At 36.6% G+C, this 13,825-nt stretch overlaps 1 protein-coding gene and 1 pseudogene across 2 annotated transcripts in view; both read right to left on the minus strand.

The window, feature by feature from the left end:
- Positions 1-13,825, minus strand: part of THSD7A (thrombospondin type 1 domain containing 7A) — a 449,214-nt gene that overhangs the window by 42,634 nt on the left and 392,755 nt on the right. Inside the window, exons 12-13 of the mRNA XM_007463528.1 lie at positions 12,909-13,103; positions 10,972-11,235 (exon numbers count right to left, since the gene is read on the minus strand). Of these exons, the coding sequence (XP_007463590.1) occupies positions 10,972-11,235; positions 12,909-13,103 (459 nt within the window). The remainder of the gene's footprint in view (positions 1-10,971; positions 11,236-12,908; positions 13,104-13,825) is intronic.
- Positions 3,215-3,601, minus strand: LOC103072058 (60S ribosomal protein L22 pseudogene; annotated as a pseudogene). Its single transcript, XR_014368672.1, has one exon. The product of XR_014368672.1 is annotated as a 60S ribosomal protein L22 pseudogene (transcript).

Below are 13,825 nucleotides of genomic sequence, written 5' to 3' on the forward strand. Positions count from 1 at the left end.
CCTGACACATGGAAAAATCAAACTCGTGGCTTCTGATTGTATTTTTTGTATCTATATCTATTCTGATGGCTGCTTTCAGGTTGAAACGAATACAGAACACTAGCAGGCTTTATGTGGCAACCAGGGGACTTACTGCCTTTGACATATATCCAGTCACCTCATTCATTTGAATTATAAATGTGCAGATAAAGTAGCTTTCAGAGCAACCCTCACGATTACTATATTGTGCTGTTGAAAGGTGCACTGTTGATAGATTAAATAATTTATTTTGAAAGCACGTGGAAAATATTGGTTGGTTCTGATTTACAGCTGTGTGAATGAGCAACGCTGGCACTCTCTCTGAAACATCTGGATTAATCTCAAAAGAGACCTGAAAAATCTCTCCTACCTAAATGTGTGTTATATGCACATGACTGCAATCGTGAATGAGAACACTTAGCTAGAACTTTATCTACTGTGGTCCCTGTGGATTTGAAAATACTGAAAAAACTCATTTAAAAATATTTTCAAAATTAACAGAATATTCTTTTGTAATTATATATTAAGAAGTGATAACTTGAAAAGCTGCTGAAACTAAACTACCCTGTATATATCCAAACTCCTATAATCGACTGTTCTACCCAGATTCTTATATTCAATGTATGAAAAGTTATGAATCAACACTGGGCAATCAAAATTTTCATAGTGAAGCGTTCAGGTAAATTTATGTAACCGCAATGAAATGCTACTTCATTTATATTTATTTGTTTTATATACATATGAAGGCATATCTCTTCATATCTGCTAAATACTTACAGATTTTCTCAGAAAATTTCAACATTGTTTTTTTTAAATAATCTTATTTATTTTTTACTTTTGGCTGCGTTGGGTCTTCATTGCTGCACGCAGGCTTTCTCCAGTTGTGGTGAGCGGGGGCTATTCTTCAATGTCGTGCATGGGCTTCTTATTGTGGTGGCTTCTCCCATGGCAGAGCGCAGGCTCTAGGTGCACAGGCTTCAGTAGTTGTGGCACGAGAGCTCGGTAGTTGTGGCTCACGGGCTCTAGAGCGTAGGCTCAGTAGTTGTGGCCCATGGGCTTAGTTGCTCCGTCGCATGTGTGATCTTCTCGGACCAGTGTCCCCTGCATTGTCAGGTGGATTCTTAACCACTGTGCCACCAGGGAAGCCCTCAACATTAGTTTTAATTGCTGTGGGATTTTGTAGCTGTTGCTATTCCAATACTGGGAGATTACCCAATGACTAGGCACCTTCAGATTCAGGTAGCATACCTATGTACGAGTTCACCATCAAGGCCATTTCTTATAGCAAACTCTAAAACTCTCTGCTGTATAACAAAGACTTTGGCTGGTCTGTTTCCCTGATTCCTGGGAGGCCGCCTCTAAGCCCTGACATTTCCTGAGTGAGAGGAGTATCTTTGTTATTCTTGTTGGGCCTCTTGGACTACATGTGAAATTATGATAAGAAGATGTCTAAGGAAGGGGTATGATTACACCACCAAACCAAAGACCAACCATGTGTTTAAAAGGTTGGGACTTTAAGCCACTTGATATCCTCCCAAACTCTGGGGAGAGGAGATTGAGTTCAACTGTGTGGTCAGTGATTCAACTGATGCCTACATAATACGACCCCCTAGAAAGCTCTGGATACAAAAGCTCAGGCTGGTAAAGCACATCCATGGGCCAAGAGGGTGATGCCTCCTAGCTCCATGGGGAGACAACATGGACGCCTTGTGTTTGGGACCTTCCCAGCCCTCGTCTATGTGTCTCTTCTATCAACTGGTTCTGATTTTTATCCTTTTGCTATAATAAAACTGTAATTGTAATGGTGCTTTCCTGAGTTCTCTGAATCGTCCCAGTGAATTGTTGAACCTGAGGGGCTAGTGGGAATCCCCAAATCTGTAGCCAGCTGGTCAGAAGTGAGGTTGACCTGGGGACCCTGAAACTGCACAGCTAGTGTCTGAAGTGAGAGCAGTCTTGTAGAGGACTGAGCCCCTAACCTGTGAAGTTTGGCCCAAATCCAGGTGGTCAGTGTCAGAATTGCATTCTACTTTCAGATGTATATTTTATTTAAAAAGGAAGTAAACTTATTTATGAAAGAGCCCGTATCTATAGTTTACTTATTCAACCAAATTAAAACTTTGGGAATAATTACATACATTAAGGCATTTATGGACGTTTCCCCCCAAATTTAACATTTATAACTTTAACTAATATTAAAATATTAACTAATATTAAAAATCAGAAAAACGTTCTAAGAACCCACTTTGGAAGTAGGGCTTTGTCAGCAATATAAACATCATATTTGATGGAGTGTTCAGATTATGAAGTAACAGGAAATAAATTAACTTTGAAATTTAGTAGAGTGATTTTTTTTAACTTGATCCAATGCAGGGCACTGTTCTTTCAGTCAACAAGAATCATATACTGACACTGAAGTATTTCCAATGGATAATCTTTAAACAGTAGTTTGCTGGATTCTAGTAAGTGTTAAACATAATTTTTATAAAAAGCATTCTGTGGTCAAATAAGTTGGAAAATTGTTGCGTTAAGCAGGTCTCTTCACCCCGAGCTTTCCTTCTCTTTTTTTTTTTTTTTTTTCTGATATGAACTGTGAATCTCTAGGAGAATGACTCAGACACTGCAGTCTATGCTTATTAACTTTTTCCTATAGCATCTCACTGGACCAGTGAGAAAAAGATCAACAGATCATCATGATATGTTGTAATTATAATGCATTAAAACTGGATTCATGTTTTGAGCTGTACAGATTTAATGTTTAATCAGGCCTTTTATGTCCATTTCCAGATATGGAAAAAAATGCAAAAGTCAACAAACAAAACCCCCAAACTTAAGAAAGTTTCTTTTAAAATTATTTTATACTTTAAAGTTTTAAAGCATTAAAGGTCAAACCTATGGCAAACGGAGAGGAAACTTATGCTGATAAACTTCCTGAAACTTTTTTAACGACTATTTGAAAAGACCATTTTGTTTTCTGTAAATTAACTAAAATCTCCTGTAAGGGCTAAATTGGCCTTCAATGCGACTACGAAGAAATGGGATAAACATGAAAAGTAACTACAAGTAAAGATCTTCCTTTCAAATTTAACTTTAAAATGTCCACAAATGTGTTGGTGTGCTCTCAGGTTACTTTTGTTTGTTTGTTTGTTTCCTAAATTTTATTTAAGAATTCATACAAAATACTCCAGATAACTGAGTTTCAATCCTCATCTCCCTCCTCTTCCTCATCTTGATTAATCTGGAAGTAACGTAATTCGTAACTTTCTTTGCTGTTAGCAACTACGCGTAACCAATCACGGAGATTATTCTTCGTCAAATATTTTTTGGTGAGATATTTCAAATACCTTTTGGAAAAAGGCACCTCGGAAGTTACAGTGATCTTGCTTTTGCTTCTTTCGATTGTTACAATACCTCCTCCGAGATTCCCAGCCTTTCCATTCACTTTGATTCTTTCCTGAAGAAACTGCTCAAAATTGGCCGCATCCATGATTCCATCTTCTACAGGATGGGTACAGTCAAGAGTAAACTTCAGGACCTGCTTCTTTTTTTTGCCCCCCTTCACCACAAGCTTTTTCACTGGCGCCATCGCCGCAGCGGAGGCAGAAAAGGGTCAGGTTACTTTTTGAGCCCATTGATATGGCTTATGTCTAACAGATAGTGCCTTCTTCATGCATTTACCAAAGAAAATTCCTTATGCATAAGCTTTACTCACTGCATGACCATTTTGATGATGCTGTGAAGTAGAAAAAGACCTATGTTTTAAGACCTATGTTTTAAGAATGAGACTAAACTCAACTAATGGGACAGAGAGCTTTACAATTATTTTGGATTGCAGGACATTAATGTAACAGGAATCTATATGAGGGTCAGTATCTTTATGAATTATGAAACCTTGTAACACAACGTAAGTAATGAACAACTCTGTGATCTGTATCAATAACATTATCATAGATATCAGCAAGATTACCACTCCTAGCCATTTCACTGAAATTAGCGTTATCCTTCCTCTAAGGCATTAAGGGGAAAATGGGGTCAGAGCCCAATTGAAAGGATGTGGAGTAAAACATAGTAGCAGAACTTGTTGATAAAGGCAAAGAAAAACAAATTTTTTTGTTGCTGTTGCAAATAATGAATTGTTCTTGGCAGTTAAATTTATTTTAAGCAGTGAAACACTTTCTTCCTAAAAAGCTGGAAAGCCCAGTAGGTGTATGAGATATTCTGCGGGCTATGTTTGACAGCCTGGCCTGAGGGGCTCCATGGAGCCCAGTTTGAAAACCTTGTACGTAAGTAACAGATGAGTTGAGGTCTCGGTGACATGGAGCACACAGAATCAAATGATAACACCAGATGTTTTTCCATCACACACGACATGATGGTAACTGCAGGAAAACTTCCAAGGAAAGTCTCCCTCATCACCTCTATAGTCCTCCTTCAGGAATCCTGTTAGAAAATAATGCTGGTATCCACACCTTATTTAAATTCGACCCTAGACACCTGCTTTCTTTTTGTACCCACATATCCACAATAGCCCCTTCTTTATTTCCCTGGTTCTTTAAACTTGCAACTGCTACTTCAGGAAAAGTCTGTTCCTCACTCCCTGCCTGTCTTTTACATTTGAAAGGAAAAAGATCTCAATTGTGAATGATAACTGCAAAAGCAATACTAGCTTCATCTGTACTGTCAAATGAAAGATTTAAATTCTGAAATGAATTAGACATTAAAAAAAAAAAAAACTACCAACTGTAAAAGCTTTTCAGAGAAATCAGAACTCCATTTCAGCTTATTTACAAAACTCTATTGCCTTTTCTCCCTGGTTTAATTAAACATGCTCTTCCTCAAATACAAGCATCCACTACGATAGGGCACAATTTCTCACTCAATTTTGTTTCTAATTAACCTCTAATATTAAACTTACATGATCTTCTATAGAATCCCATTACAAAAAGGAATACATTCTAGGTATATTATTGTTGAGTGGTCATGTAGGTTAACCTCAGAATCTACTCTCCTCATATTCATAATTATTTTTATCAGATGTACCCTGAGTTCGACAATGTCTTAAAAGTACCTGCTCTTGAACTAAAATCTACTTGTAGATTGAGTACTCTCTGAATTTTAAAAAAATCAGTTGGGCACTTGTACCACAAATACACCCAGGATGTATTCCTTTTCTAAGTTTTGTTGATGGTCTTTTTTTGTTCCTGTAAATTCTAATAGAAAAAAACCCCACACCTGTGGCATGTATACTAGAATTTATGACTGAATAAGGCAGCATCTGGTATTTACAGTTCCTTACAACATCAAGGGATGTCATTTAAACATGATACCTGCTTTAAAATCATCCATATCATAACTTCGGGAGACTGGTGAAATAGGATATAGATCGCTTAGGCTATTAGGCAATAATGTTAAATGCTGCCATATAAGGGTCAGCTATAGTTATAATATGAAAATATTTTATTAAAAAGCTTTTGTTTCACTTGTAAAATTTGTAGAGCTTTCTTTTTATTGTAATACTTAATGCTGTAGCGCAAACTACCTATGAAACAACCTGTAAGAAAGACTTTGAGTGCCAGCAAGGGTTTTACAAAATATCAAATTTTAATGGGCATACTTTGAATCCTACAGATGCTTACAAAACCAACTGATAAAGCCATTCATTAATGTTCAGAAGGTTCTCTGTAATATCATTCATAAACATACTAGGCAAAGAGAGAAAGCTTGGAAGAATTAATATAAATCATTATATTTAAACATTAATGTTAAAGGGAAATTAATCTTACACTAATAAGGCATTAGACAAACTATGCTGAACAATTCAATAGTGACTACAGTTAAAAGACAAACTGAAATAATTAAAAGGGCGTAATGTGACCTAAAATAAGTAGTACGGCTGTTTAAATGCCAGCATGATGGTCAAATGGCAGTACAAAGTACTGAGAATTTTAGAGTCATTGGATCATGAATACTGAGTGCACAAAGTCAAATGCACACAACACTTCAATATAATATTGTATTCTGCTTATGAATAGAGCAGTAAATAAACCCAGAACTCTCACTTATTTCTCTACCTGAACCAAAAAAGACTTTCCTCAGGGCAATCATTAACTTGCCAATATCCTTTCCACAGAAGATCCTATAGACTCATTCTGTTTTCAGAATCATACCTACACAGGCATTCACTTTATAAAGACACATCTTTGCAAATTTCAAAAGTTTCCTAATGTTCTCTTGCCCACAACTGGTAAGCAAGTGAACTATCTCTTGTGAGGTGTTGATTATTTTGCCTAAGACAGCATCACATTGTGATCCTCTAGGAAATGATCTTCACAGGCCTTTCACACCAAGGTTAATAAAGCTCATGATCCCTACCAAACCCTGTGAGTGTCTGCATGACCCAGAGAAGTAGTCTTAAACTTTAAATGTGTTATAGAACCCCCTGGGGATCTCGTCAGAATGCAGATTACCATTCAGCAGGTCTGCAGTGCAGGTTGAATTTTGCATTTCCAATGGTTTTCCTGTGATGCCTATGCTGCTCCTCTGTAGGTGGCATTCTGAGTAAGAAGGGTTTAAATCCTAGTTGGCAAATGACAGCACAGGCTGACAGCCTGTTTTTGTAAATAAAGTTTTACTGGAACATAATTGTGTAATTCACTCATATATTGTCTATGGCTGCTTTCATTCTATAACTGCAGAATTGGATAGTTGTTACAGAGACTTTTTAGCCTGCAGAAACCTGAAATATTTGCTATCTGGCCCTTTAGGAAAACATTTGGTAACAAGTAATCCAACCAAATAGCTGATTCTTGAGTTTCCTCATGGGCTCTCCAAATTGGTATTTGATAGGTATCAAAGCAACATATTACTTTTAGGCGACAGGAGACCTATGTATATTAAACAGCAGGGGCTCAGGGAGAACAGTCATATCAGATAGGCCTTTCTGCTTACTTGATATTAACAGATGATAAAATATCACAAATAAAATTAAGTTCAATTTTAGAGTATCTATTGATAGTACATTATGGCTTAAATTCCCTATAAGGAACAGCAAAGACAAATTTGCTGAGAGTAAAGATTGAAGAGAAGTGTCTGGAAGGAACTATGTAACTCAAAGAGTTCAGCAACTGACATTTTTACACTTTATCCAATTCACCTTCAAAGTGTTCCTTTGAGATAAATCTAATAGAAATGTTATTCCTTATTTTCTCAAGGAAAGATGAGTGGACACAAAGAGAATTAAATGAACATTCCATACTCCCAATTAAAGTTGTAAACACAGGCTGGGAAAAAGCAAGTTGTCACAATTACTGATATAAACCAAGAGATTAAGCTGTTGTCCAAATCTGGTGTTGTACAAAGCAGGCAATTCTGAACAATAAGCTTTGAACTGGAATAAAGAGACTTACCAATATTGATATTACTGGACTAATTCAGTGGAATGGGTGTGTGACTATTATTTCTTCTACCTACCAATTAGTGGGAGGAGAGAAGCATAAATATTTGATGAATATCATATAGAAAGTTTGTGGCATGTATATAGTTTATTCCAAAGATCTTAGTTGTTCTCAATGATCTGTTTGATTACATTCCAGAACTGTGACACACAGGGAAGGACACTGTCTGGAAAAAAGGAAGCGCCCAAGCCTGATTGTGGATCAAATACAGCTACAAAAATTCTCTCCACCTCTTCACCCGTTCATTCATTCTACAAATATTTACTGAGCACCTACTACTGTTCTAGGTGCTTGGGATACATGAGTGAATAAAGTAGTCCAAGATACCCTCATCAATCTACATTTTTGTACAGGATAAAACATAAATAATAGATACAATAAATAAGTAAATTATATGGTATGTTATAGAGTGATACATGCTTTTGAAATACAAAAAGTAGAGCAGAATAAGGGCTTTGGGGAGATCTGGGTACGATTGAGGGGCAGCATAATAAAATTCTATCACTTATGTTTAAATGAAAATCTTGTATATGTGTACCTTGCATAAGCTAGGTTACCTCTAACATTCTTTAAAATATCAAGATTAAATGATATAATAAAAAAAAATTCCAGAAATTCTACCTCTTGTTCTGTGGAATTTTAGAAGTGATTAACTTGAAAAGTACCTAGTACTATGTGCCAAGGCAATCAATTTCTAGTGAACCAATTAATTAAGATCTCAGAGTATTCTAGCAGTAAATGTGTAATTTGGTTTTTTAATGATTTATAATCTGTTGCTAATAGTGACAGCATTCAAGATTTCATACCAAAAGTAAATATACATGATTTGTATTATGATATCAGGATAAATGCCAAAAAATGTATTTATATATCAACGTTTATGCAGGAACTATATTTAATACCATATATCAGGATGGATGAACACTTATGTGGCTCCCAAGGTATACTTTAAGATCTGATTTTTGTTGTATCGATATATTGCTTTTCAGTACAGAGTCTATTCTTATGAGAAATTCCAGACATAATAGAATTGTGCCTCGAGTTTCAGACATTAAAAAAAAAAAGGTGACCACATGGGAAATGACCTAAAATAATATACTTAAGCTGATGAAAGTCAAACTGTTTTATCAGTATAATAACTGATAATATGATCCACAGATGTATAACACAGATTAAGTAGAAATGCCATAAGGCCACTATTGAATAGGGTAGGGGATTAGTGTCTTTGTACTGCATGCATGTGGGGATCAATTTTATGTTTAAACTGAAAGCCATAAGAGACTTTTTCTTGAAAGCCACTTTAAACCCCATTCCCACCATTCATCTGGAAGCTGCTTTGGCTGAGCAAAGGCAGTGCTTACAGAAACTGCAAGTTAGCGCATGCCTAGGATAGAGCATCCAAGTGACAGCACTCCACTATCACTATCGGCATTGACAGAACAGCAGCAGTAATTCCAAACAAATCAGGCAAGAGATACTCAATTTCCTCATATTGAGTAAAAATGTTAGTGGACACTAAAATATCCCATTAGACATCCATCTTAGTTCAGATTTAAGGAGAAAGGAGTGATGTTGGATAGGCACAAAGAACTAAACTTAAACAGTGAACAGTTCACTTAAACATCTCAGATCCTTTCATAATCTCCATGAAGTTCAGTGCTGCCAGGGACCCATCTTTTTTTCTACATGTGCTTTTCTTCTAGAATACGCTACTGAATTCTTCATGCTTTGAATTGACAGTGCTAAGGCAGAAAGTCTACTGCCTTTGGCCAATTTCAGTTTTTCTGTACTTTTATTTTCTTCAAGGGATCAAACATTTTCGTGAGAGTCACAAGATATTTTTAAAGTTTTTTTTTTTTTTTTCTAAAAATAAGATGGACTCTTAAGTGTCTTACTGAAGCTCTCATGCATCTAATTAACAGGTCAAGGTAAAAGCGAAAATATATGAGAGTCATTTTGAAAGCTCAAAGGTTATGTTAAAAACAAATGATTATCTTGGTGATTCACTATGCGTAACAATTTAAAATGTGAGCAAACACTTACATGCTACATTTCAGGAGAAACATTTTTAAAGTGATCTTCACTTTTACATTTTAATGACTAACTATGATCTACATTATTATATCAGCTCAGAATGTGAAGTGCATTTACATTTTTCCTGGTATCTAATTAATAGCACCTATGTTATTTGATATAGAGAATAAAAAACTCAATTACTCTTAAAGAAGTTTTTCAAGGCTTAGTAAACTCTTTTTAGTCATTGTTCTAAATGCATGGAATAATCTTAAACACAGCAATGCATGCATGCAAAATACTTATATCTAGAGCTTCGACATAATGGACTCTTATGATGGGGGCTTATATCACTAGACTTTGATAAAACACTAATTATGAGATAAGGTAAAAAAATAAAAGTCGGGGTTTCCTGGAAACTGTTTTGGGGACAGATTTAAGAGATTCCATAAAAGTGTCACCATGATACCCCATAATGGTTTACATATGTGAGATGGTCCTATTAGTTCATGTTGTTTTCTGAACCATATAATAAAAATGGAGGAGCACTGTTCCAACAGCAGAAGTTACTTCAGCAAGGTTGGAGGGTTGACTACCATATCCCTCTCTCCCAGTAATTTAACTTATCTTTGTTAGGTCACCTCCATGAAGAGAGGAGAATCAGTGTCCAGTGTTTGCAAATATGTGACATCCATGATTCAGGCTGACCCACTGTAAACTGATCTCATTCCATAATAAAAGGGCAGATACATTAACATAAAAGAATGAAGAAATATTGCTTAAGGCTGACTATATTATGATGTAGAACGAAAGAGTTCACCGCATACTCTGGTCAAAACCACTCTTTATAAACTTTGGGCAATTCAATTACTGTCACAGTATTTTAGCTTCTTTTTGATTTTTTATTTGTTTGTTTGGAAATCAAAAGTTTCCAAAGTGTATGTACCTTTTTCTATTTTTGTTTGTTTGGGCCAATCTCAGCTTAATGAGGAATAAACGAGATGTTTTGAGTTTTCACCAACTGCAGCTTTCAGTCTTTCTCCTCTGCCACTTGATATCTTAGGCACGTTGCAAATCTTGCCAGTTTGGTTATTAAAAGTCTGTCTAGTTTAACACTTTATTCTCAAATTAAATTCAGTCTTCTCTTCTCCCTCCTTTTCTGTACACAGGCTTGTGTGGACTGCTGAGCCTATTCAGTAGACTCTGGATCTGCCCCAAGGGAGGTTTCTGGCACCATTTTTGCCTACATGTAAGGCTTCCTTATCACCAACTTTGGGACTTAGTTGCCGACTTCTAGACAACAAGACAAGTGCCACCGAATGTCCTGTTACATATAAATGATATAGCAATACATACATAGTGGTGCCTCTAAGGTTCAATTTAGAACACACTCCTGTAAACTTTCATTTCTCTCCATTCTGATACACTTGCATTTTACCTCCACCCCCAAAGACAGCAAATGTATAACAGTGAAGAAAAGTTGGATTACCATGGCTGTTACATCTGGATGTCTCCACGAGTCTGCCATTTTGATCGTAGCATGCCATTGCTTGGTAACGATATCCTTGACCACATTCCTTGATGTCTCCTTGTACCTTCATTCCCAGCAACACTTCCACTTTCCCCTCTGGCAAAATGCAGTCTGACCAGTTCCCCACAGGCTGTGCATTATACTTGTCACAGGGACAATACTGCGTCTCAATCAGGGGGTACAAATGAGAATTTTTACATTTTTCCTTCTTTTTACTTTTTCCTGTGGAGAAAATGAAGTTGGAAAATACCATCATTAATATCAAGCATCCCTAAGTTTTCTCCTTTCCTAAACATCCTTTATTTTTAACCATATTCAACAGTAGCCTATAAATAAATGCTATTTTCCCCCTCTGTAGCGCTTTCTATGTAGGCTTTTGTTAACACTGGATGCTTTGCATAGTGAAATTTCTCTTATTTTCTCACTTAAAAATAGCCCATTTTGAATAAGGCACTAACTGTTGTGCTGCTCAAAATGATTAAAATCCTCTCAAATGATCATGTGCTTTCACTGACTGGGGAGTTTGAGGTAACTGCACAATTCTCTCCTTTATAACATGTGCAAAAATAGGAAATGGAGAGAGAGTCACTGCACTGACCTGCACAGTTAAGTAACTCTTTTGTTAAGTCCGAATAGATGGTTTAGTTATACAGGATTACGATTCAGAAAGTGAGGTTTTTGCATTTACTTTTCTGATTGTGATTTTGCATCTTTCAGTATTTCTGAAAAATAATCACTTTGACATACTTGGTGATTAATGTAAGAAATAATAATAATCAAAATTAAGGTATTTAATATCACAATAAAAATATTAGAAATGGTTTGTGTATAAATCGAAATAATTCCCTTTTAAAATAAAAAGACCTTGAGTATAACAGTAATACGTGCCTGGAAAATATCATTTTAATTAGATCATAATTTATATTATGTCATATGTTATATACTTTTAATTATACTGCATGTAACTAATTACATATGTTTTACATATATTTATCTCTAACTTTCATAAGCTGCCTCATATAATTTTCAACAGTCTTCATTATGACAGCTGGATCATTTTACAACTTTAGATTTTGAATACTCTACTAGCACCAATATTTTTAGGTTTCTTTTGCCACTGACAATATTTTTTTTTTTTTTTTTGCGGTCCGCGGGCCTCTCACTGCTGTGGCCTCTCCCGCCGCGGAGCACAGGCTCCGGACGCGCAGGCCCAGCGGCCATGGCTCACGGGCACAGCCGCTCCGCGGCATGTGGGATCTTCCCGGACCGGGGCACGAACCCGCGTCCCCTGCATCGGCAGGCGGACTCCCAACCACTGCGCCACCAGGGAAGCCCAGCCACTGACAATATTTTTGAGTGCATCAGAGTTTAGTTCAATATGATGGCTCCTGTTCCTGCTCGTTATATTACAGCTTTTTGTCATTGTGACTACCTTTTTCAGGTACAGAATTAATGTCCTATTTCTCTTCTAGGATATGAAGGATAATCTGAGGCTGACAGTGAGAATGGCTTAAGAAAGTGAAGTGGCAACCTTTCCCCATGTTCCTAAAAAACTTTTCTCCAAGTGCTTCACTGTCTGTAGGTAATCCACCAAAGGTACATGTTTAAACCAAAAATTAATCTACCGCGTATTGAATAGGGAGACAGAGTTCGGTTTTCAAGGCTACTTTTTCTTTTTACTTTTTCTTTCTACTAAAGGTACATAATGCATCTGTCACTGCCAACTTACATCAAAATACGGCTCTGAATCCATTGCCGTATTCTGTGTTAGTATAACAATAATAACGCATATCTGTGCATTTTCCAAATACATTGTCAGAACTACCTTGGCCTGACTTTTTACTGTGTTTTTCTGCCTTGACAAGTGTTGGCTTTGGCATCCCAATTATTCTTACCAACAATGGTGCGCTTCCTGGTCCTAACTGCACCACAGTCTCCACTGCATGAAGAAAACTTAGACCAGCTGGTAAACTGACAGTCATCTTGGCAGGGGATCTGGCAGGCTTGGGTGAGGGCTGGCACGGGGCCTGCATACCAGAGACACTCATGGATACCAGCCTGTCCACCATCTTGCTTTCGACAAGTAATGGCTAAAGGAAAAGCAAAAAGCTGTTTATCATGAATCTGAACGTCTGTAATTACTCTGTAATTTAGGAATTAACCTAACATTTCTTACTCAGTCAAAGGAGTCCTCTTTTAATTCTTTATTTGCAGCAGAAATCTGGTAGGAGTGTTTTTAGTAATCACAGTAGTCATTAAATTGATCCTATAGGATTTTTAAAGTAACAGATAACCCTCAGACACACACACACACACACACACACACACAGCAGTTTTTATTAGATGCTATTAAGGATTTCAAGTCACATGTGGAATATATTTAGAAATGAATTAAGAGACAAATAAGTAATACATGGGTTCTGATAATAGCTTATGTTGAACTAAACATATTCATGGTGGTGCTGGGAGACACCCCATACCTTTAATAGTTGTTTTCATACCATTGTCCACTCTGGGATTTCTATACAGAAGGGTCTTAATGGCAGCAAATTGGTTGGAAGGTTTGGGTGGAGAGAGAACACTTATGAAACTTGTGAAGCTCCATTTGCATAGAACGCATGTTTTTGTTTTTTAAATTACGCTCAAAGTTTGTTGTGATGGCTTTGAAGTGGTTAGTAGTTAATGGGAGGAGGCGGTGTCAAAGTTCCCCACTTCCCTGTACAAATTCTTCACACACACAAAGAACAACCATGAATTTAAAATGAAGACAAAAACTTTTAGCAATCTTTTTTTTTTTTTTTTTTTTTTTTTT

Source organism: Lipotes vexillifer, unplaced genomic scaffold (genome assembly GCF_000442215.2).
Source record: "Lipotes vexillifer unplaced genomic scaffold, Lipotes_vexillifer_v1.1 scaffold118, whole genome shotgun sequence".
Classification (NCBI taxonomy): Eukaryota; Metazoa; Chordata; class Mammalia; order Artiodactyla; family Lipotidae; genus Lipotes; species Lipotes vexillifer.